The 21,633-nt window shown below is 36.0% G+C and overlaps 1 protein-coding gene across 13 annotated transcripts in view; it reads left to right on the top strand.

Moving 5' to 3' along the window:
- Positions 1 to 21,633, top strand: part of RALYL (RALY RNA binding protein like) — a 413,930-nt gene that overhangs the window by 364,330 nt on the left and 27,967 nt on the right. For 9 of the 13 annotated variants that reach the window (XM_038174146.2, XM_038174139.2, XM_038174138.2 and 6 more), the window contains 3 exons: positions 9,837 to 9,884; positions 13,272 to 13,435; positions 14,109 to 14,189. In XM_038174146.2, the coding sequence (XP_038030074.1) occupies positions 9,837 to 9,884; positions 13,272 to 13,435; positions 14,109 to 14,189 (293 nt within the window). The remainder of the gene's footprint in view (positions 1 to 9,836; positions 9,885 to 13,271; positions 13,436 to 14,108; positions 14,190 to 21,633) is intronic. The other 4 variants (XM_072034489.1, XM_038174147.2, XM_038174144.2 and 1 more) reach the window with 1 other exon arrangement.

The following is a 21,633-nucleotide window of genomic DNA, read 5'->3' as shown; positions in this document are numbered from 1 at the left end:
AACTGTTTCTTTGGAGCTTAAGACTCATATGAATGTCTTGCAATATCCAGGGAGTGGAAGAGAGAAGGTGGAGGGAAGTTCATATAAAATAAATACTGAACTCCCCATTATTTTTTTAATATAACTGTCAAACTGTAAATCATTAATTTGACTTCAGTTACACTACCAAATTGTGTGAGAGTAACATGATTTCAAAAGGTGATGACTGTATTTTAAGGAACTTAGGGAAAAACAGGTTAAATCTGAAGCCAGATACATAACCTGATTAAACTCGTCACCAGATATGTGAATCCAAAATTACTGAATGAGGAAGAAATTAAAAATATAATATCATGTATTGTCAGATGCCCTCGAGGTAAATCCTAGAGCAGAACAAGCCCTTACAGAGTGGAAGTAACTAGAAAGAAATGGACCACTTAAAGCAGTACACAGCTTGCACTGTCTTCCCCATACAACCAGAAAGCAGAAGTACAACTGTATTAGGAAACTTGAGAAAGATCCCTCCCTAAGCTGGAAAGACATTCCAGTTCATATGTATTTTCTTAAAAAAGACAGGTGTGGAACTTCAGTTATTTTCCATCATACACAGCCAGCTCAACACTAGAGGGTTGATAAGCCAAGTGGCGAGCCTTGAAAGTCTGTTGACGCTAGAACATGCTAAAAAAAAAAAAAAAAAAAATCGTTATGGAGCTTCTGTAAGGAGAATAAGGTATTTTGGCTACCCTTGCCATATACATAACCTGTCTCTGCAAATTAGAAAAAAATATGTAGAAAGTTTTCAACTAGATGAATCATACTCTAGTCATGTCAGTGTGACAAGAAATCAGAAGCTCTAAGTCATGTCCAGAGTTGTATAAGGAAACAACAATACCAATACCATGAGAATTCGCCAGGCTGTTTTGCCACACATTAGACCTGAATGAATCATCTGGGACACAAAAAACTCTTTCCCTTATGCAAACAAATATAATGGAAAAAATCCATAAGTGTATTTAAAATTAATAGTTATATCTGATCCCTTGATTTCCACAACCTTATTATGGATTTACTGTGAGGTAGTTTAGAGTGGTGCCATTTGAATTCTCTTCTGTAACTCAAAAGGTCTTACACTGTTATTCCAGAAATTCCTTAGCTTGCGATCTTTTTATTCCTTTATAGAAAAGAAATCTTGCCTTCTTCACTGTGTATATAGAAAGTGAACAGACATGCCTTTCCAGAACACCGAAGTATTAAGAGGCACAGATTTGTCAGGAAGCAAGGGAAGTGTAGGCAAGTGTTAGCAGTGGTCTAGAGGATACACAACTAGTTGTGTGATGCACAGCCACACTTCCACTCATCTCTGTTGAGGCTGGAATTGAGTCTGGTCCTGTGCCGAGGTAGAGATCCATATGCCCTTTCCTTGTCCATCTATCATGGAAATTATGGCACAACTGGTCAGGAGTACAAGAATGCTTTCACAGATTCACGGTATCTGTTATTTCCATTTACCTTGTAACTTCACTTGCAAAATGTACTCTTGGAATGGACAGTAAAAATAGCCAGTACATCTTGTTTTTACAAGCCATACTCATGACACTGACAGTTCTTTTTATTTTGCTGTTTAAAACTTTGAGTTATTCAATCAAAAAATAATAATAATAATAAAATAAAATATGTGTGTAAATTTATTGTAAATAAGAACAGAATTAAATTTAATTTAAACCATCTTTACAGTTTTAGAAGAGAAGGAGAGAAAAGTATGTAACAATTTTCTAGATATATTATTTTTCTTTATATAAACTCTGACATTGTCACAATGTAATTGATTAATCTTTCGTGAACTGTGCCTTTCTTTTTCATTCAGTGCTTCTAAGACTGCTTCTCTGGAAAGTACATAAAGTTTCCAGAGATCTGTTTTTGTAATCTTAAGTGGTTAGTCTTTCAGCTCCAGTGCTACCAGTGTGATTTTAATTTATCAATCTGCTGTTCAGTAGAATGTCGTAGAAACACTTCAAAGCCTAAACCCATCACTTATTCCTACACCTGTCAATGAGAGCCTTCTGTACTTGTCAAACCAAGTTAAATGACACTCCTGCAATGTATACAATATTGCTAATAAATTGGATAATCAATCACATGTGCATGGTTTGACAGTAGTACCTTGAATACACTGAATTTAAAATGCATTTTTAAGAAGCAAGACTCATTATTCTTGTGCTAGGAAAAAGAAAAAAAGAGGAAAAAAAAAAAAAAAAAAAAAACAACACATATGGGCATCAAGAATTTCCTAGTCAATCTATACAATTAAAGGACACCTTGGGAAATGGTTCAGCCACTTGACACTGGAAAGCTTTTTCATTACCTTAGTATAATGTTCCCATGAGAAACATAAGTAATTCGAGATTACTTTAGATGACAGTAAATACTTTAACAGCCAGAGGAGAAAGGACAGGGAAACATTAAGTAGATTTATTCAGGTTTCTTTCTGTAGAAAAGCTACATTGCAGTATTTTGTTTTTAAAAAGCATCAGGCTAACAATGTTAAGTATGGACTGTCCCTGCAGGCACAAGAAGTAGTTTTTGCTAGGAGTAATACTGAGCATTTAGTAGTACAGAAAATTGTTTGGGCTAAATTTCACCTTGAACTTCCGTTATCACTCATGCTATTTGGCTGCCATAAATCACTCCCAGATGATCTCCAGAGTCTGAATATTAATCTTGATGTCTTCACTATCATGTGCTTTCCTTAATCCTCTACAGGGAAAGGTCTAAATGACTAAATTACTTGATTGTGCATGGGCTGTTTTGAACATTTGCCCAGGTTTTGCATCAAATTCAGGTTGGAGAGTAAGTTCAGAAATTTCCCCAAAATACATTTCATTGGGAAAATAGTTTGTGGGAGAGAGGACAAGCATAAAGAAGGGAAGTACTGAAGATGAAAAAAAAATACAGCCTAATCATATTGCAGATAAATTCTGCCTAGTGCCTCCAGAATGATACTTTGATGAGTACAGGAAATGACGTACTGTGTGTAAGTCAAACTACTTTATGTACACAAGTTTGGCTTGGGAAAAATGTACCACTTTGGACTAAGATTTCCCAACAGCTTTTCAGTTTTACAGAAAATAAAATAATCATAATCATAATCTCCATTTACAGTACTATATTCCTTTCTGTACTTTTTAATATCTGATTCAACACCTTCCCACCTCAGAAAAGTAAATAAATAAACAAAAAATCCAAAGCAACAACAAAAGAAAACAGATACTATCTTGCACTTATTAATTGAGTGGACACACAGGATAAGAATAATATTTCATTAACTTCACAAAATTATTATGAAGATTGATCTGTAATTGAAATATGCAAATAGTAGGTTATATCTAATTATTTGGCATTTTGGGACAAGTATTTAGGTGTTAAGCTGTTTTTGTTGTTGTTGTTTTTAACCTTACCTATTTGCCATCATAACTGCAGTATGGAAATGAATGTAAAATACTTTTCTGTAATGACTTGTCCTCATCTGGCTTCCTCTTTTTTTTTTCTTTTTTTTTTTTTTTTTTTTCCTGTAAACCTAAAAGAATTTGTTAGCTGAAGGAATCACTGACAAAATTTTGTTAGCAACAAGCAGACTCTGGAGACTATTGTCTTTCTCTGCAGAATATATGGCCTAAACTGCAAAACAAAATGCCCTTTCAATTCTACCAGCATTTTCACCCTTAACTAAAATTAAGATTGGATTATTTATAAATTAAAGGTGGGATTCAGCCCACACATTCCCCTAGCTTTGGAAATGTAGTGAGTTAATCAATTAACAGGTTAATTAGCATCATTTAAATTATTTGGGGAATATAGGTAACCATCCACTGAAAAGTGGCCTGAAGTCTCTGCTATTTTTTTTTCAATAGCTCACTGAAGTCATTGCAGTCTGACTGATTTTCTAACAGGAAAACTTTCTATCTCCCATTGCTTATTCCCCAAATCATCTACTTATGCTCTCTTCAACTTTTTTTTTTTTTTTTTTTTTTTTTTTATATCATGCCAGCTTAGACTGATTCTCTTTTGCACTCAACAGGAGCAATTTCTAGCACTCTTTTTACATGACAAGAGAAATGATTTTACAAGTGACTGGAATACTAGATTCAACCATTACATTGATATATGTCTCCTAAAAGAATTTGATTGAAGGAATATTGCTTTTGTATTTAATATTTTTATCTAGCCCTGACAACACAGAAGCAATTGGCAGTATAAATGGTGATAGTACTGTCAATTGAATTAAGATACATTATGCCTGGTTTGTCAACATTTATGATTTAGAAATACATCTCTGTACCTATGGAAAGAAAAAGTGATATTAGCTAAGGGTGACTCACATGCAAGACAAAATACCTTGTTGCCATGAAAATAGCATAAGCTCTTTCTGCTGTTCTGCATTAACTCTTCTAAAATCAGAATAACTTCACTGCAGTTAGTTACACTAACTAGTGCTGGGAGCAAAGTAAATTAAAACAGGGTGTGGCTGTTAGTTTGTAAACATCTACCAATGGGCATACAACAAAGAATGCAAGAAAAGCTACATTGTGACAATATATTTTCAATATACGATATCATCAAATAAAGACATAACATCTAGAAGTTTCAGAGATGCAAAAGTGTAATTTTGCATTTGCCTAACTGACATATGCAACTGCAGATGTGAATAGGACAGTTGAATGTATACAGCATTATAGCTCTGAAAATCTGGTCTTTGGGGAATGCTTTATTCTTCAGGCACACTGAATTTAAAGCAGGCTAATAGTTAAGTGAGATGAAGCTAAAAGGGACAATTTGTACAAGATTGTCTTGTTGATACTGGGTTAGAAAAAGCAACTATGACTTTTGCTTAACAGAAACACATTTTATTGATGAGTTTTCCTAGCCTCAGTGTGAGCATTAGGATGTCTTACTGTCTTCTGCCTTAATAGTAGCAGCATGCACACAGGTCTGCTGCTAAAGCTGCAGAGGTGGCATATGTTTGTGGGTAGGTAATCTGCCTGTTTACAGCGTCATTATGAAACTGCTGACTCCACCAGTTCACAGGCTCGTTTAAACCTTTCTCTGCTTCTGACTTGCTGAGTGTTTGGTATTCCACACTGCACGAGTGATTTCTTGCAGCCTCCATAACACAGGTTGGTGGGTTGCTAAGGAATAACTCTCAAGAGGTTAAAAGCCCTGCAGTCACCTTGATCTCAGTGCCAATGATTATCTGTGCTAATTTTCTGCTTCATTTTTTATACCACAGCACTGAGCAAAGCTTATGTCTGTCCCTTTGCATAAGTGCAAATAATTACATCTGTACATAGAGAGATGTACTAGTTGCTTTCACAGTGTAATTTCTTCATCATATCATTACAAGTGAAACATTGTCATTCAACTTAAAAATAAAAAAATAAAAAAGTTAAAAGGACATTGATATTGATTTGAAAATCAGGAGATTTATTTCTCCTAGGTCATCCATTTGGGGTTCTTTGCCTGTGGCTCGCAGCCTTTACAGTACACATGCAAGACAACTGCTTCAGAATGAAGAGCACTAGGAGTTGCCTTCATAAAACCCCAGACCTCTAACAGTTTCACATGATGTCTTGTATCCATGGGCTGTTAACCCAGCAGTCAAAGCAAAGGGCACTTAATCCCAGTTAACACTGCTACTGCATTGCCTGTGCAGTAAAGTTTTACTCTACTTCTGCAGGTAAAGTTTTAGAGAGGGAAAAACAGATCCAGACCATGGGTATAATCAAGGATCCACAAGATTTTCCAAAGCTTTAGACCTACACTCCTTTATCATTCTTATTCCATAAGGACCGGCACTTACAGATAAAGGTTCTACAATGCTATTCTCCTTCCATTATTTTAATAGATAGCATAGAAGAATAAATGTCTTATCTCCATGAGCAATTCAGCCACCTTTCTTTAAGAGAACTAATGAGAAAATGAAAGAAAGAAGTGAACCCTTTCCTCTCTTGAGAGCTCACAGTAGTCCATTCACATCTTCTATCCTGACCTTGAGGGTGAAGAAGCTGGTGCCACAACTTTGCCAGTGGTCCCAGATAAGGAGTCACTTTGTGTGCATAACTGGATCTTTCCTGGTCCATATGAACAACATTTCCACACAGAAATGCTTTTTGCCAATGCAAAGAGATCCTGAGTGACCTGTGGAGAAAACAGAAAATCCCTCCCCACCTCCTTCTAGAGTCCCCACACCCATGTTGTGGGACATGGAATTTAATCAACAAGGACTCCTTGAATTGTGAAAAAGATTTCTCTTACAATAAGCTTAGACTAGAAAAGGAATGAAACCAACACCTGTTAGCCTGTTAAGTGGGTTAGCAAGTCACACTATTATAAGTCACTGTATGTTTGAATTTCATATTCCAGTAACAGGGTCACTAATTTTTTGGCAGAAAGATGAATAGGATAAACAAATTGGATAATATTTGCTGCAGCTGAAGACATGGGTATGCTCATTTCAGAGATTTATTGCCATGTAACATTCAGAAAACCTACAGCTACTTCTTATCTTAGTGGCAATGGATGCTACTGAAATAAACCATGCAAAAATGCAAAACAGCTTAACTTTAAAGTTAGAGGCAACATCTCTATTACAGTCATTTAGATAGCTTCTCCTGTAAAACAGTTAATGAAAACTGCTGGGGTTTCTCCATATGAAAAATAAAAACATAATCGTAATCCTCCTCTTCCACATTTGTTGCAGCCTTTAAAAGTTTTTATCACACAATGAATGTTAATAAGCAACATGTCTCTTGGCAAATATAATAACAGTATCAGATGCTTGTGAAGCAGTGAAATATTTTTAGAAGGCAATGGATATAGGCAACCCATGAGAGTTTACAAAAAATCATGGATTACTTTGCCATGTGATAATCAGATTCCAAAAAGTGCTACTTTTTTTTCTGTTCCCACAGATAACATTAGACCATTTGGAGAATGATGAGTTGAAATTGTCACTGGTAAAGATGAAAGAACATAAAGGGGATGATTTTCAAGGCAGTAGTTACCTGAACAGGGAACAGGACAAAGGAACAAAATTCTTAGGGGCTGATTGATGTGCAAAACTTCTTCTCTCAAAAGAGAAGTATTATTTCAGATTTTACACTAAATTAAAAAATAAAATGTGCTAAGCTACATTTTTCAATGTAAAAATACTGTACATAAGGAATACTGAGTGACAGGATCTCCTCAAGGGAAGAGTACGAGGAGGAGGTAAGAAAGGAGAGAAACATTTGGTTACCATACCAGAAACTCCTTCCTGCATCTTCCCTAATGAAAATACCCAGACAACAGCATCCAAAACTTCCACTATCTATCTACTTCTTAAGTTCATCTGTGAACTTTCCCCAATCACTCAACCCTCTCTCAAGCTTATTCACGTTTCCTAGCCCACTTAGATCTCTGCCTGAGACCTCCCACCCTGCCATGTCCCTCGAATGCCACAGTTTCCAGGCATGGGAGACTTTGAAACATCTCTGTCATGGCATTTTGCATATGAAAAATGTAATACTATGAAAACCAAGTGAAAAGCCAGCCTTATTCTGTCTTACAGCCCAGGGCTGAGTTTCCACAGAAAAGTATAGCTGCCCTTCAGCCTTACATCAGTTGGTAAGAGTGAATTATTGTTCATTGGCTTCATGGTCTTTAACCTTGAAAATTTGAATTTATTTCATCTTTATGCAAATAAAATTAATGTCACTCCAGGTGAAAGGTTTCATGTGACATGCCTTTTAAAATTAATCTTTTTCCTTCAAAATGTCTGTCCTCTTCTACTTAAAAATACAAACTGAATATTAAGTACAAGAATTGCAGCTAAAGAAAAACATTAGAAAACTGAATAGACATAAATAAAATCATAGCTTTACTACCTCTTAGTTCCATGTGCACAGGCTGTGGAGTGAAAGACAAAATAAGAACTGTTGCATAGTTTAGGGAAAATTTTGCTACAGTTGTTTTAAGATAAAATACAGAAATGTGATTTTTATACAAAATCTAAAAACTATTACTTAATGTTATTTTGGTTTCTTCACCACATTCAGCTTACCTTCTTCTATGTTCTAGTTTCCCAAGACTGTTTTATTTAGTGACTATTTCATGTAAAATGCATGTAAGGTTTTTCTTTCTCAAATAATTTACTGACAGGACTACGGTCAGTTTCTCATCTGATGAGTATGATGACCTTCAGTGCTGGCTGAGCATTATGTGGGTAGACAGCACAACTTAGAGGCATGAAGTTAGAGGCTTGGGCACATGCATCCAAGGCAGAGGTGGAAATTGCCCCTCACATCTTGCTCCTTTTGTGGGTTTTTTTTTGAGTTTCAGACAAGTCAACCCCAAGGTGAAATAGTAACTGAGGTAATTTAAGCCTGAAAACTGTTTTTTTTTTTTTTTCCCTTGTTAAGCAATCAGCCTCTGAGACATAGCAGAGGGAATAAAAGGGGAAAGAAACTTTATGTTTTGAGGGAAAATAAACCCAAAGAACTTCAGAATTCTTGACCTATACTTTAAATTGTGCACTAAAGAAAAAAAAAAAAAGTTGAAGAAATTTTCTTCAATATTGAAGAGCAGAAATAAACCAGAAGTCCATTCAGTTTGAAGACATATTTTTTAATATGTAGCTACCACCATTCATCTCCCTTTATTTATTTTTTTTTAATTTTATTTTTTTTATTTTATTTTGGGGACTGTTAGCGTTAGGTCAGAGGTTGGACTCGATGATCTTGAGGTCTCTTCCAACCTAGAAATTCTGTGTGATTTTCAGTGAATGTTTTCCTCTCTGCTTTGTCCTTCCTTCCTCTCTCTTTTTTACCATTCTGTTTTCTTATTTAAATTTTGTCCTTTTTTGTGATATTTTCTTTCTTCATGCCTCTCATGCCTTAATATTCATAATTGTCTTAAGCAAGTGAAAAACATGGTTTCTGTTCCTACTCCTTAATCAGGCAAAGTACAAATCCCTTGTGATTTTTCATTGCAGACCATTTATTATTTTTAATTCTCTTTTTGGTTTTGTGAGATAGGCTTCATTGCTATTTCTTTACCATAAAGGGAGAAAGTGGATAATGAAACATAGGAACAATGCAGGATTGACTTTGCAATTGACAATGAAAAAAAGAAAAAAAAAAAAGTTTTCCTCTGGACCTTTCCAATATCCTACCTATACCTGTTTACCTTGAAGGTGCCTTTTTTACCCAGAGTGGTATGTGTATTCCCTTCTGAACATGAGGAAAGGTGTCACTAATATTTTTTGCTTGTGTTTTCCTAACTTTTTTCCTTTTTTTTTTTTTATAATTGTTGAAATATTCACAGATAAAGATTTGGTGCACTCAAGGATTGGTAGTCCAACCATTTTAATGGTTTTAATGAATCAAATTCATTGTTTAATCTCTGTCCTCACCTACTCACTCTTACCAATCATTCACATATTTAACAATCTTCCTAGACCACTGACTGTGTTAGCCCGGCAAAAAAAGAGGGCTTCAGTATTAGAATGCTCACTTCATTTGATCACCCAGAAAATTACACTATAACGATCCTCTAATTACAGAGCTTTGTACCGTGTTAAATCCTTTCTATGTGTTCTGTCAAATGTTTTCGCTGTTCTGCTTGCCCCAGACTTCACATTTCCAAATCTACTACATAGACCACACCACTGGCAAACATAATGCAGTGTTTGGTTGAGGAAAAGTGAAAGGACTTTGAAAAATAACTTGGAACATGAGATTAGGCCAACATTACAACAATTGTTTTAACCAATGCATATTTTTCTATAAGTCAGTCCATTCTTGTTTTTCTGTGTTTTTCCACAGGGGTTATGTCTTTGATTATGATTACTACAGAGATGATTTCTACAATCGGTATGTGTGGTTGTATTTTTGTATATTTTGCATATTTTTATAATGTCATTTAGTTAGGTAGGTCTGTTTTGATTTTACAGATTATTCATTTCATCATTTCTATTGTGTATCAGAGGAGGATTATCTGAATATGTCACAGACAGAGAAGATTACCACCCAAAGTCTGCTCATTAAACAGTTATTTTGGTATTAGCTTTCTCTGAGAGATTCTGGGGCACTTTCTGTGCTGAAAAAAATTTAATGGTAGCTTGATTGCTTAGTGTTTCTTCCTACAGAATTCTTCCAGGCTTATTTTCTCTGGAGCATATAACAGCTGTAAAATTTGTCAGTATTGATGCTCGTGTCTTTTTCTTTCATCCATGTGTATGAAAAGATGTAGACTGTGTCCTGAAATATGTGTTTTTTCAAGCTTCATCCAAGAGTGTTTACAAGTCTAGAAGGACCTTGAAGGTAGTCAAACCACAAGTTGAACAATATGTATATTTCCATAGGAGGAAAAGGAGTGTGGATACCTGAGCATTTGGAGACTTGTGCTTTGAGTGTGTTCATACAGCCTAGCTCAGCGTTGTGAAAATATTAAGGTATTCATTCAGATATAGCAGAATCACCAAAACAAAGGTTTAACATGCATGGCCACAGATAACCAACTCCTGATCCAGCAATCTTGTATCTCTGCATTACAGTAGCCTGGATTAGCATAGGCCGAATGAGTCGGAGGACAACACAACATTGCTCCACCAACCTGAAATCTGAGATTTCTTTTGCATGTAGTAGCAGACAACAGCAGAGTAGAAGTTTACATCCTTTACACCAAATTAAGTTGTCATGTGATATGTACCTTTCTCCTTAGAAACATGTTAGAAAAAGTACAGAAACAACATTTTTGTTTGTTTTCCTGGGATTTATTTTAATTCAAGCCACTTGATTCATTTTCTTGTATAAATAGCTATGTTCACCTTGGACAGAGCTAAATGGAGCGAGCTGTTATTTTTTTTACACACGGGGTAAAAGCAATCATGGAGTAAAAGCGATTTAATCCTGCTGAGTCCAGCATTGACTGTAGGAGTAGCTCCTCTCCCAAAAGTTAACTTCAACAGGCTCGTTTTTACTTTCCCCAAGGTTGCTTCTCTGAATTTTGGCAGTGGATTTCCAGGTATTTCAGGTCAGAAAAGGGTGGAAAACCTGGTTACTGTTGTGAAAACCTGGTTACTGTTGTGAAATAAAATCTGTATGAAGACAGACAAGATCAGGACTGCACAATTTAGAAGGTGGGGGGAGAACAGGCATTTTGTATGCATATCAGTGATTATTGGGACAAAGTATAATTTTTGAACTGAATCACAGAATCACAGAATGAGTGGTTTGGGTCAGAAGGGCCATTAAAAAGCCTGTAGTTCCAACCCCCTGGCCATTGGCAGAAACATTTCCTGGTTACTCAAAGCCCTGTCCAACTTGGCATTTAACAATTCCAGGGAGGGGGCATCCACAACGAATCTAAACCTACACTTTTAAAGTTTAAAACTGTTACACCCTGTCCTGTCACTACACTCTCTGATAAAAAGTCCCTCTCCATGTTTCCTGTAGGCATGCTCCCCATCCAGAAATGAGCATTTCTGTTAATCTTTTCTCATATTACAAGCACAAGAGCAGGCAGTGTACTTCAAAACTGATAAAAGGATCTTTTTAAAGAAAGCATATAATAGAAATATGTAGAACTTCACACAACAAAATACCAAGACCAAAAGCTTTGCATAATTTCAAAATAAAAATTAAAATAGTAATATTAGATAACAATCCTTTTTCACATTTCAAAAAGGAAACATTTTTTAATTTCATTGCATTATCTAAACATGAACTATTGAAAGATAGAAAGAAAATCATATTTGGACAAATAATTGCACAATGATTTATTGCATGATAACTTACATTTCTTCCAAAATATTTTGTTCCGTTCATGTCAAACAGGAGACTGTGACCAACCTGCAGTTGATCCAATATAATAAACAATACGAGTGACAACAAACCATAATAGTTCTGCAAAATTTTTTTTAAAAAACGTGTTCATATTCAAACACAATTATTTAGTTATGTTCACAATAGCTAGAAACTGCTTATTTAGTCAGAATATTCAAGGTCATGAAATTCAAGCTCAATGGGAGAGACATGACCTTCATGACATGTTGTAAGTAGCTATGTGAAAGAAGAGATTTTATACTGCCTGCAGGATTATGATACAGACTACTGAAAGGTTCCCAGGATTTAAGCAGTAGGTGTTTACTTGACCAAAAAAGGGCTAGAAGACTTGATTTTACTTCCTGGTCCATATGCTATTAGACAGTTTACAGAATTACTGTTTCTTATGTGTCTGTTTTCAAATATGTTTCTATTGTATCTATCCACCCGGCAGGGGGACAGTGTTTAGAAATGTGAATATTAAACATGCAGTTATAAATCTGTGAATAGAAAACAAGATTATTTCCTGAGAATATTGCTTGTCCCTCTACTGTAGTTTCAGAACTGTAAACCTTCATGTTCTGACTTTCTTCTCCTGATTTGTGTTCATCTTTCATGTTCTAAACAAATCTGTAGATTTAATTGCTTTTTCTCTTGCCTTTGTTTTCTTCTGTGCAGATTAATCAACAGTTTACAGGATTGGGTTCCTGTTCTGCTTGGGAGCACTAGTTGATGTTGGTTATAGAGCATCTTCTAGTGACTGTAGTGGCAATTCTCTGAATACATACTTACTACAGTGGTTTTGGTTTGAACAAAACTAACTTTTTTTATTATTATTAGCTGTGCTTTAGTATTTCAGTGATTCTAGATCAATTCATTATTCAATAAAGAGAAGATGATGGGCCTTCATTTCTGTCAATTCTAATGGATATACTAGCAATCTCAGGATAGCAACCTCACTAGCAACCGCAGGATATTTCTCTATGATTATGGTCAACTTCCAAAAAGTTCATTTATTTTGCAATCTGTAAGGACAGCAGATAGATAGAAAAGTAAAATCCAAGCCATGCATATGATAAAGGAGCTGAAATGTCGCTACAACAAAATGTGCAGCTGTTAGTTGTGTGTGATTAAATGTTTTGGACCTGTGGAAAGCAGCTTATGGATTTTCTATAGGGTAAATAACAGAGTCCCATACAGCACCCTTCATTTAAATGATGCAAAATCAGAGCTATGCACTGGGCTGTGGCTAAAATATGAATATGGCACTTAATGTTCATAAGTCCTTGAAATCTAGTTTGACTGTGATATAAAGTGATTATGATCTTAAAGGGTAATTTTCTCAAAGATAATAAGAAAATTTAATTGACAAGGCTTCCATGACATGAAACCACAGAAGGTTTTATGGAGTCCAGATGACTTCATCTTTTCTAGGTTGTTTGACTATCATGGCCGTGTCCCTCCCCCACCCCGTGCAGTGATACCACTGAAGCGTCCTCGTGTGGCTGTGACAACAACTCGCAGAGGCAAAGGGGTTTTCTCCATGAAAGGAACATCACGATCCACCTCAAGTGGGGCTTCTTCCTCAGGATCCAAATGTGAGTTGTTCATCAGTTGGGTTTTATTGACACAGTGATCATATTAATTTCTGCAAGCAGACACCTTCCAATATATAGCACTTTAGTAGTTATTTATTAGCCTCAGCATTTAGCTTGAAAAAGTTGTTTAGTTACCAAAGGTGTTCCACCTTTCCTGCAAGTCAAAGAAAACATTGGTGTAACTTTTGAAGGAAATCCTGTCAAAAACATGACCTTTGGACTTGTTTACTTAGCCTCAGAAGAAGCCTGTTTAAAATCTCCTATAATCTTGACTGTTTATGCACCATGAGCTCTTGTGAACAGATGATCATAAAGCAAAGCTAATAATCTTGTTATAGACAAACCGAGGCACTCTGCTTTCTGTTGAGATGTGAGGGTTGTTTCCACTCATATGAGAAGTGTGGAGGGTGGCCTTGGGCAGGGGAGGAAGGGAGGTTGGGTTGTACTTTTTTTGCCAGTGTTTCTTTTGAAGGTAGAAAAGGCAAAATGTATTTGCCTGTTCTACAAGGGAGTGCAAACGAAGATTGGCAATTTGGGGTTATTCAACCCCTTCTTAGTGAGTTGGCCTTAGAAGAGCTGTTGAACAGCAGGTATTCCCTCCTACATACTCACCTACTTCCCCACCCTGTAGTATCTCCCAGGAACTTCATTTTCCTCTCCGTGCATCTTTCAGCACCCACCTGTCTTCCCCTGCCCCTTATGTGGAGTGATACTGCCCTTGGAAGCGTCACTGGAAGAGGAAGAGAAAGATCAGGTAGGGATCAGATATTAGAAAGAATGAAGGGACTTCAATAAGACACTTGCAGTACCAAACTGGCCAAACAGTACCAAAGTATCATACTGTTTTACACACAAGCATACAGTGAATCCACCAACAGTCCACCTTTACGGAAAAGGGGATGATTATGGCATCAAGATGAGCTAATTATATACTCTGCATGAATAACCTATCCAAATCTCACACACTAGCATCTAACAAAGAAAATAGAACTCTAGTGAGTCTGCTAGGATCTATTCTTGATTCTGTTGTATGAACTGATGATATTGAAGACCTTGAAAGAAAATGTATAACAAATATGCATGTGGCTGAAGGAATAGAAGGAATGGATAAGCAGAGAAAGAATAAGAGAAAAAGATAATTCTGTACACTGGGAACAGGGAGCTCAGGCCACTTCTTGGAAGCGATGACATTCTGGAAAAGAGGATCTGTTGTCTTGACAGTTGAATCACACACAAGTCTCTAGGGAATGAACTAGCTAGATGTCTGTTACCAACAGTGGGAGCTTTGATACCTAGCATGCAGGAACACATAAATCTAGGTGTTGTATTATGAAGCTCACTCACACCGTAAGGGGTTGTCTGTGAGTAGTAACACTTCCTTTGTTCTCTGGAGAACAAACATATGTCTAGATCATTTTCATTCACATTTTGAACAAATCCACTTGTTCACTTACACTCTTTTTCATTCTTCAAATACTGAAATATGACACCTAATTTCAATTTAAATGAAAGCATATACAACTCAAGATCTTTGCTTTTGTAGATCTAAAATTTAAATTATTTTCCTAGTCTTTTCCATGCCTTGAGTCTTTGGGTTTCTCCAGAGTGAATCAAAGCTTTAGTAAGTATATACAGTTACAGATTCACTCATTACAACTCCTTTTTTCATTTTTTACCAATGTTTTATCCACATGAAAAGTTAGTCATATTACTTGTACTAAAGGGTGGTCTAATAAGAACGGGCCTTTTGAACAAACTTTCTCTCAAAGAAGATGAATTATTTTCAGATAATTTTATATATTTTTCCCCTTGCTGTCTAGAAGAAGAACAATTACAGGATAATTCTAGAGAGCCAAAGACCTTAGTGTATCTCAAGGGATACCACAGAAATATCTCACCTGGAAATCCGGATTTTCATTGTAATGAATGTGACACAGCATCTTACAATAACACATAGATATCTGCTCCTGAGAATAATCATCAAATTTGCTTTATTACTCATCCTGTATTTCAGAAAATATTTCATAGGCCTATGTCAAGTAGTGCTTACTGCAGACTGCAGGATTCAACCTTAGTGCAAGTATGAGTACCCAAAGCTACTTCCTGTGAAAACTCACAGACATTGCCTGTGCAACATGACATATGTTGATTGCAATCAAGTTTGGAGATCTCAGCAGGCAGTGTTGTGCCTCAGTGAAAGTAACCTTTAGTGTATGCAGGTGTTATGTGAATTTTGTCAGTCTTACAGCTCCAAGTGACAAGATCATCTTTGTATCCGGCTCTGAAAGGCCAAAAAGGAGAGCTGCAAGTTGCATCACTAAAAACATGGGCCTTCATTTTGACCCCTAATGAGTTCACCCTCAGTTCTTTAAAATGCCAGTTGGAACACAACTGCTGAAAACATTTATTTTTCTGGACAAAATGAAAGAAAATACTATTTTTGCATGCACTACACCTGAAAGCATTTTTTTTTTTCATTTTGTTTTGTTGTGTTCTTGTTTTGGTTTGGTTTGGTTTGGTTTTTAAGAAAAGTAAGGCTCACAGCATACTGACTTTCATGCTTGATTTCCCCATAGAATTATATCACTGTTTGTCAAGTCCAACCAAACCATCTTAAAGGTAGAACGACGATTTTGTTGACTTGGGCAAGAATGTAATCAGCTTATTGTAAGACGTTTATCAGAGAAATAACCAAGCTGTTCCCTAAGGGGCTTCAAACTAGAAAGCAGAGAATGTATGCTATCTATAGGAAAAGTTTGTTATACTGAACTGTGGAATGAAGCAGGTTTTATTTTTTCCCCTCTTACTCTACAGTGCTAATATAAACCCCTTGAACTAATGTTGATTTTAATTGTAATTTATTGCTAAATAAATAAAGGATCTCTTTGGTAAGAATAAATGTAGTTGGTGGGAAGGAAGCTTTTTTTCAGCTTTAATGACATTCAAGGACAAATCCAACTTAATGACACATTCCTATTTCAAAATGGTGTTGCATATGCTTGAAAGATTTCACCCCCAAATAACAAAATTCTCATGAGATCACATGCCTTAATAGAGTTTTCAGGTTTGAGTAGCAATCTCATAGGCATAGCTGTTTTCCACACTCAAGCTGGATCCAGAAAATGAAGCCATTTATGTAGTAGTAAAGGTCACAACACAGTGGAACTCTGTGAAATTAGCAGAATTAGAATTACTTATTTCTGAAAACCAGCAATCCAAAGACAGAAGTTTGTTGCCATACACAGCAAAGACCTTACAAAAGTATAATACCAAAAAAGCCTTTTTCACTGATAAGAACATCTGCAAAAATAATGTCTGCCAGTGCAGTAACTTATTTTTCTACCAAGAAGGGATAATATGTGTGCTGAGTTTGCTTCCAAAACACAAAATAAGTTAGGAGGATTTGATTTCATTTTTGAATCTATGCTTGTTCTAGGATTAGTTGACAACATTTTCTTTTATTTTTAACTCCAAAAATAGAAAAAAAAAATAAATCAACCTTTTCACATTATCAGAAGAAACTCATAAAGTAAAACACACTGGTGTGCAAACTACACATGGTAGTTTTTCACATAAATGGTATGAAGCAACAGATGAGTTATTTTTTCTATTTTTGAGTTAGCACTCAAAAAAATGCTCACTTTTTCTGACAACATAGAAACTGATGCTCTTGGAGTATGCACTTTCTTTTTATGCACCTGAAAACAAAAGGAAAACAATAATCAATTTTTTTATCACCTTTGTGCATGAGATTAAGGAGTAGATACAGAAGAGGTTACAATATGTGCTGAATTACTCCTTAAAATTAATTCATTTTGACTTTTATAGTTTATGCTTAACTTCATCAACTAACCCATTTTTCAATGAAATCTGAAGGCATATGGTAAAGCATTTTATATTAAACTTGAAGAGCTCAGATAAAAATATGACATTTCTTTCCAAAGAAAACTGAATCATGCTTTGAGGGTGAATCAATTTTTGTTATGTCAAAAAAAAAAAAAGAAAAAAGTTTCACAAATATTGCTGTAATTCAACAGGGATACTTTAATTTATAAAAATATAACTGACCTCAATTTTAAATCTCTTTGAGCTGGGTGCAGCTTGTTTCTTTTAGTGCAAGATGTTTAAATGAAAGATGCATTCTAGAAAACTCATATTTATAGCAGAGGACTGGAAAGGGTTACTGAAGTAACTTCCTTGTTTTTTTTAAGAAAACACACAATCTAATCCTTTCCAAACAAAATAAGCTTCACCTTAAAGACAGATGGGGTTGGGTTTTTCTATTTCTGTTTCTTCTCACTTCCAGCTTAAATTTGTTTCTCATTTGTTCATATCCATGTGCTGTGCCAATACTGTCTTAGCTTAAAGTTTTATTTTTCTTTCATGTTTCATGTCTTGGGCAAACACACAAAGTTCTGTCACATTACAGGTTTTCCATTCCTATGGTCATCTTCATGGGCCTTCTCCCCAAATATCTGCTAGAACTCAGTGTTTCAGGCTGTATGTGATATTCCAAATAAGCTCTCACAATTGCATTGATATTTTCCAATCTTTAGAAACACATTGTTTTACACATTCTAGTATTGCATTTTCTTTTTCATGGGTGCCTTATGATAGCCTACTGTCAACCTGAGATTACAACTATACCCAAGGTTAATTCTGTCACTCTCTTTTTCAGCTGATTATTTTTCATGTTAAGAGCAAAAGTTCCACTGTTAGTCAATCAAGTGCAGATTTTTTTTTTTTCAGTGCAGTTGAATTTCATCTTTTTTCTACTGTAGCATTCCTCAAACTCACCTGATTCCTTCTTCCATTCCAGTTTACTCTGAATAGAAATCTTACAATTTCACGTCATCAGCAAATTTTGTTTACTTTACTTCAGCCGTTTGAAGATTTTTAGCTATTCTGATGTCAGTGCTTGAGGAATTGCATCGATATATTTTTCCCTTTCAATACATGCATTTTTTTCATCTGCTGACCACTGCTTAAATGCTCATATAGAAACAAATGTAAGCTCCTTTAGTTTCCTGTACTTTAACTAAAAAGCAGATGAGCAAACATTTTAAATATGTGCATCTCTGTTCTTATGTTTATGACCTACTTCTTGCATGAGATCAGTCTGAAAAAAATGAAAATCAGTTAAAGCTTAATGGATAATGTCCATACTAAAAGCAAGACACCTGAGGTACAGTATTTACAGTCTTTAGATTTTGGCTGTGTTGTAACACTGTGCTTAAAGGCTCTACAATTATTCTCAAGCTCTATATCACAGAATCACAGAGACACAGAAACACAGAATCACAGAATGGCTGAGGTTGGAAGGGACCTCTGAAGGTCATCTGGTCCAAATCCCTTGCTTAAGCAGGGCCACTTAGAGCAGGTTGCTCAGGACCATGTCTAGATTATTTCTGATGATCTCCAAGAATGGAGACTCCACAACCTCTGCTGGTGTCTGACCATTCCCACAGCAAAACTAACAAACTACATATATTAAATAATAAATAAATAAATAAACAAACAAACATTAAAAGAAAGATGAGGAAAGGGTTTTTTGTGTAGAGGGAATGTCACGTGTTTTAATTTGTGCCAATGGTCTTTGTCAGTACAGCAGTACTGTGAAAAGTCTGGCTCCTTCTTCTTTATTTTCTCTTGTACTGGGGAGCCCAGAACTGGTCACAGGACTCCAAATGTGGCCTTATCAGTGCTGAGTAGAGGGGAAGGATCACCTCCCTCAACCTGCTGGCACCATTCCTGCTAGTGCATCCAAGGATATTTATGGCTTTCTTTGGCACAAAGGTGCATTGCTGGCTAATGATAACTTGGTGTCCACCCAGACCTTAAAGTTCTTCAGAATTTGTCTTTAGTAATCTCTGCTTACTACAGAAACTGAGAGTGGAATTTCTCTTGGAGAATGATTTTGATGATTTGCACAGTTCCCAGAAAATTAAGAGGATAAGTGACTCAGATAACTACAACCACATTGTAAGGTTGAAACTGGGGTGGACATTTGGAAGTTGGTATGGATTCGTAGAGAATCTGTCCCCTTTTTTCTTTCAGTCCTTTTTTAACACTAACTTGAAGTGATTCATTGTATAATGGCATCTCCTATTTAATAACCTTATTTAATGTAAACAATAAGTTGCAGATTCAGTGTCCAGAGTTAATTCAAATAGTTTTGATAGTTTTGGCATTAGGGGAATCTCACAGGAAAAAAAAAAAAAAAAAAAAAAAAAAAAAGTGGTAGCAATAATGCTCCTCTGCAGTTTTTAACATCTTCATTTATTGTTGAATACCCACTACTGTATCTGTGTTCCCTCTAGCATCTAGCATAGTTCTTCTCAAACTGATTTATATCTGAAACACCTCAGGGAAGTCCCTGTGAAGCAGAAGGTTTGGCCAGAATTGCACAGTAATCCTACCTATAAGCCTGTTTCCTCACCAGACTCAGAAATACAAAAGTTTTCTGTTTTTGTATACTGGGAACAAATATAATTAGGTCCTTGTGGTGTCTCTTCTGACTTCTGATATTTTAGCCTACTGATCAAGGTAAAGGAAACAACTCTTAATCCAACAGCTTGGCTACATGGGATCTGTTGCCAGCTGTCTTCTTAGTGGGCTGCTGTGTATACTTAGCATTCCCTGCTGGACAGATGCACATCATTTCACCTTGTAGTCTGTATAGCTTTGCTACTCCAGCATGGAAAAATATCAGCCCCCCAATGGAAGCAGTAACCTTCTAAATAAACATATGTCAAAATCTTAGTGGTTTGTTACAGATCTGGGAGGATTGGACAGTGATGCATTATTTCTCTGAGAACATTTTTAAGGCCTTGCTTTATAAGTATACCGAACTATTCTTTCAAATACTATATAACGTATAGGAATCCATCACAAAGGTTACTTCTAATCTTTGTTCTCTAAGGCCTGATACTCATTCAATGTGAGATCAGAGGTTTCAGCCTATGATATTGTGAGGTACACAAATCCTCAACATAAGCACATGATTAAGCAAGTTTACTACTGCATATAGCAACATAGTCATTTTAGTTGACTTGTAACTATAAAGACCCAAAACCCATAAAGACCCAAAACCCATAAAGACCCAAACCATAATACAAAATACATTGGTACCTCAGTGAATGTGCTCCAAACTTGCATTAAGGTTGGTTTAGAAGCAGGCTTTTAGTACCACTGAAGTACACAGTAACTTGTCTGCACACTTCATCAGCAGATTTTAACTGTCCAATAAAAAATAACCATGAGACACTACAATGAGATACATGCCCAAGAGTCAATGAACGGGACTAATCAGACAAGATGTAGCCAGGCGACCCTTTATGCAAAAAAAGAAGAAGTTCTTATCCATGGCAGAACATCCCCTTTCCCAGGCTAGCTAAGGATCCTCCAGTTGCTCCAAATACAAACCCCAAAAGTACTACACATCCTCCTTCAGCAAAGATAATCACTACTCTTCCATTGCTAGTTCCTCACAGTGTAAGATGGTGGTCAGTTTCTTCCTACAGGAGCTGTGAGACTGACAGTTGTGTTAGCTGCTCTTGAACTTTATAATGGCTTTATTCTCCCTTGCTAGTGCATGGTTTTTGTCTTCTCCACTTGGCCTTTTCAACATGATATGCAAGCACCAATGGGAAAAAGTGATCTGTTAGGATTTATTTTCTGAGCATAAGCTCATTCGTGAGTGCTGTAATGCTGTTTCTTCTGAAACCAAAACACCTTCAAAACACCCCTTCTTAAGTTAGACAACAGGAGTGCAATAATGCCCAGAAATGAGGAATAATGCATTGCAAAATGCATTTGGAAACTTCAGCTCTTAATCTACTTGAGTTGCCTCCATGTCCCTACCTGGGATCATAAAATGAAATATTTCCATGTGCTACCTACAGCTGGAAAAAGTACAAGAAATTATCCAGAACTGATTATTTTAAAGCAATGATACTTAATACCTTCTAAGGCAATGAAGTTGACTGGAACATAACAATGCATTCCTGGCTGCCATGACATTTATGTTACCATTCAATCTCATTGAAAAATACCTACCGCTTCAGTGAGGGATCTTTTTATTATTATTGCTATTATTGTTGTTACTACTACAAAACAGTCCAGCAAAATATCATTGCAAGGCTGTTAATGGTCAGTCTTATTTGAATCATTCTTTCACTGTAGGCTGCTTTTCAGTA

The sequence above is a fragment of the Anas platyrhynchos genome, chromosome 2, assembly GCF_047663525.1.
Source record: "Anas platyrhynchos isolate ZD024472 breed Pekin duck chromosome 2, IASCAAS_PekinDuck_T2T, whole genome shotgun sequence".
Classification (NCBI taxonomy): domain Eukaryota; kingdom Metazoa; phylum Chordata; class Aves; order Anseriformes; family Anatidae; genus Anas; species Anas platyrhynchos.
The sequence above is the reverse complement of the archived record's forward strand: the minus strand, read 5'-3'. Positions and strand labels throughout refer to the sequence as shown.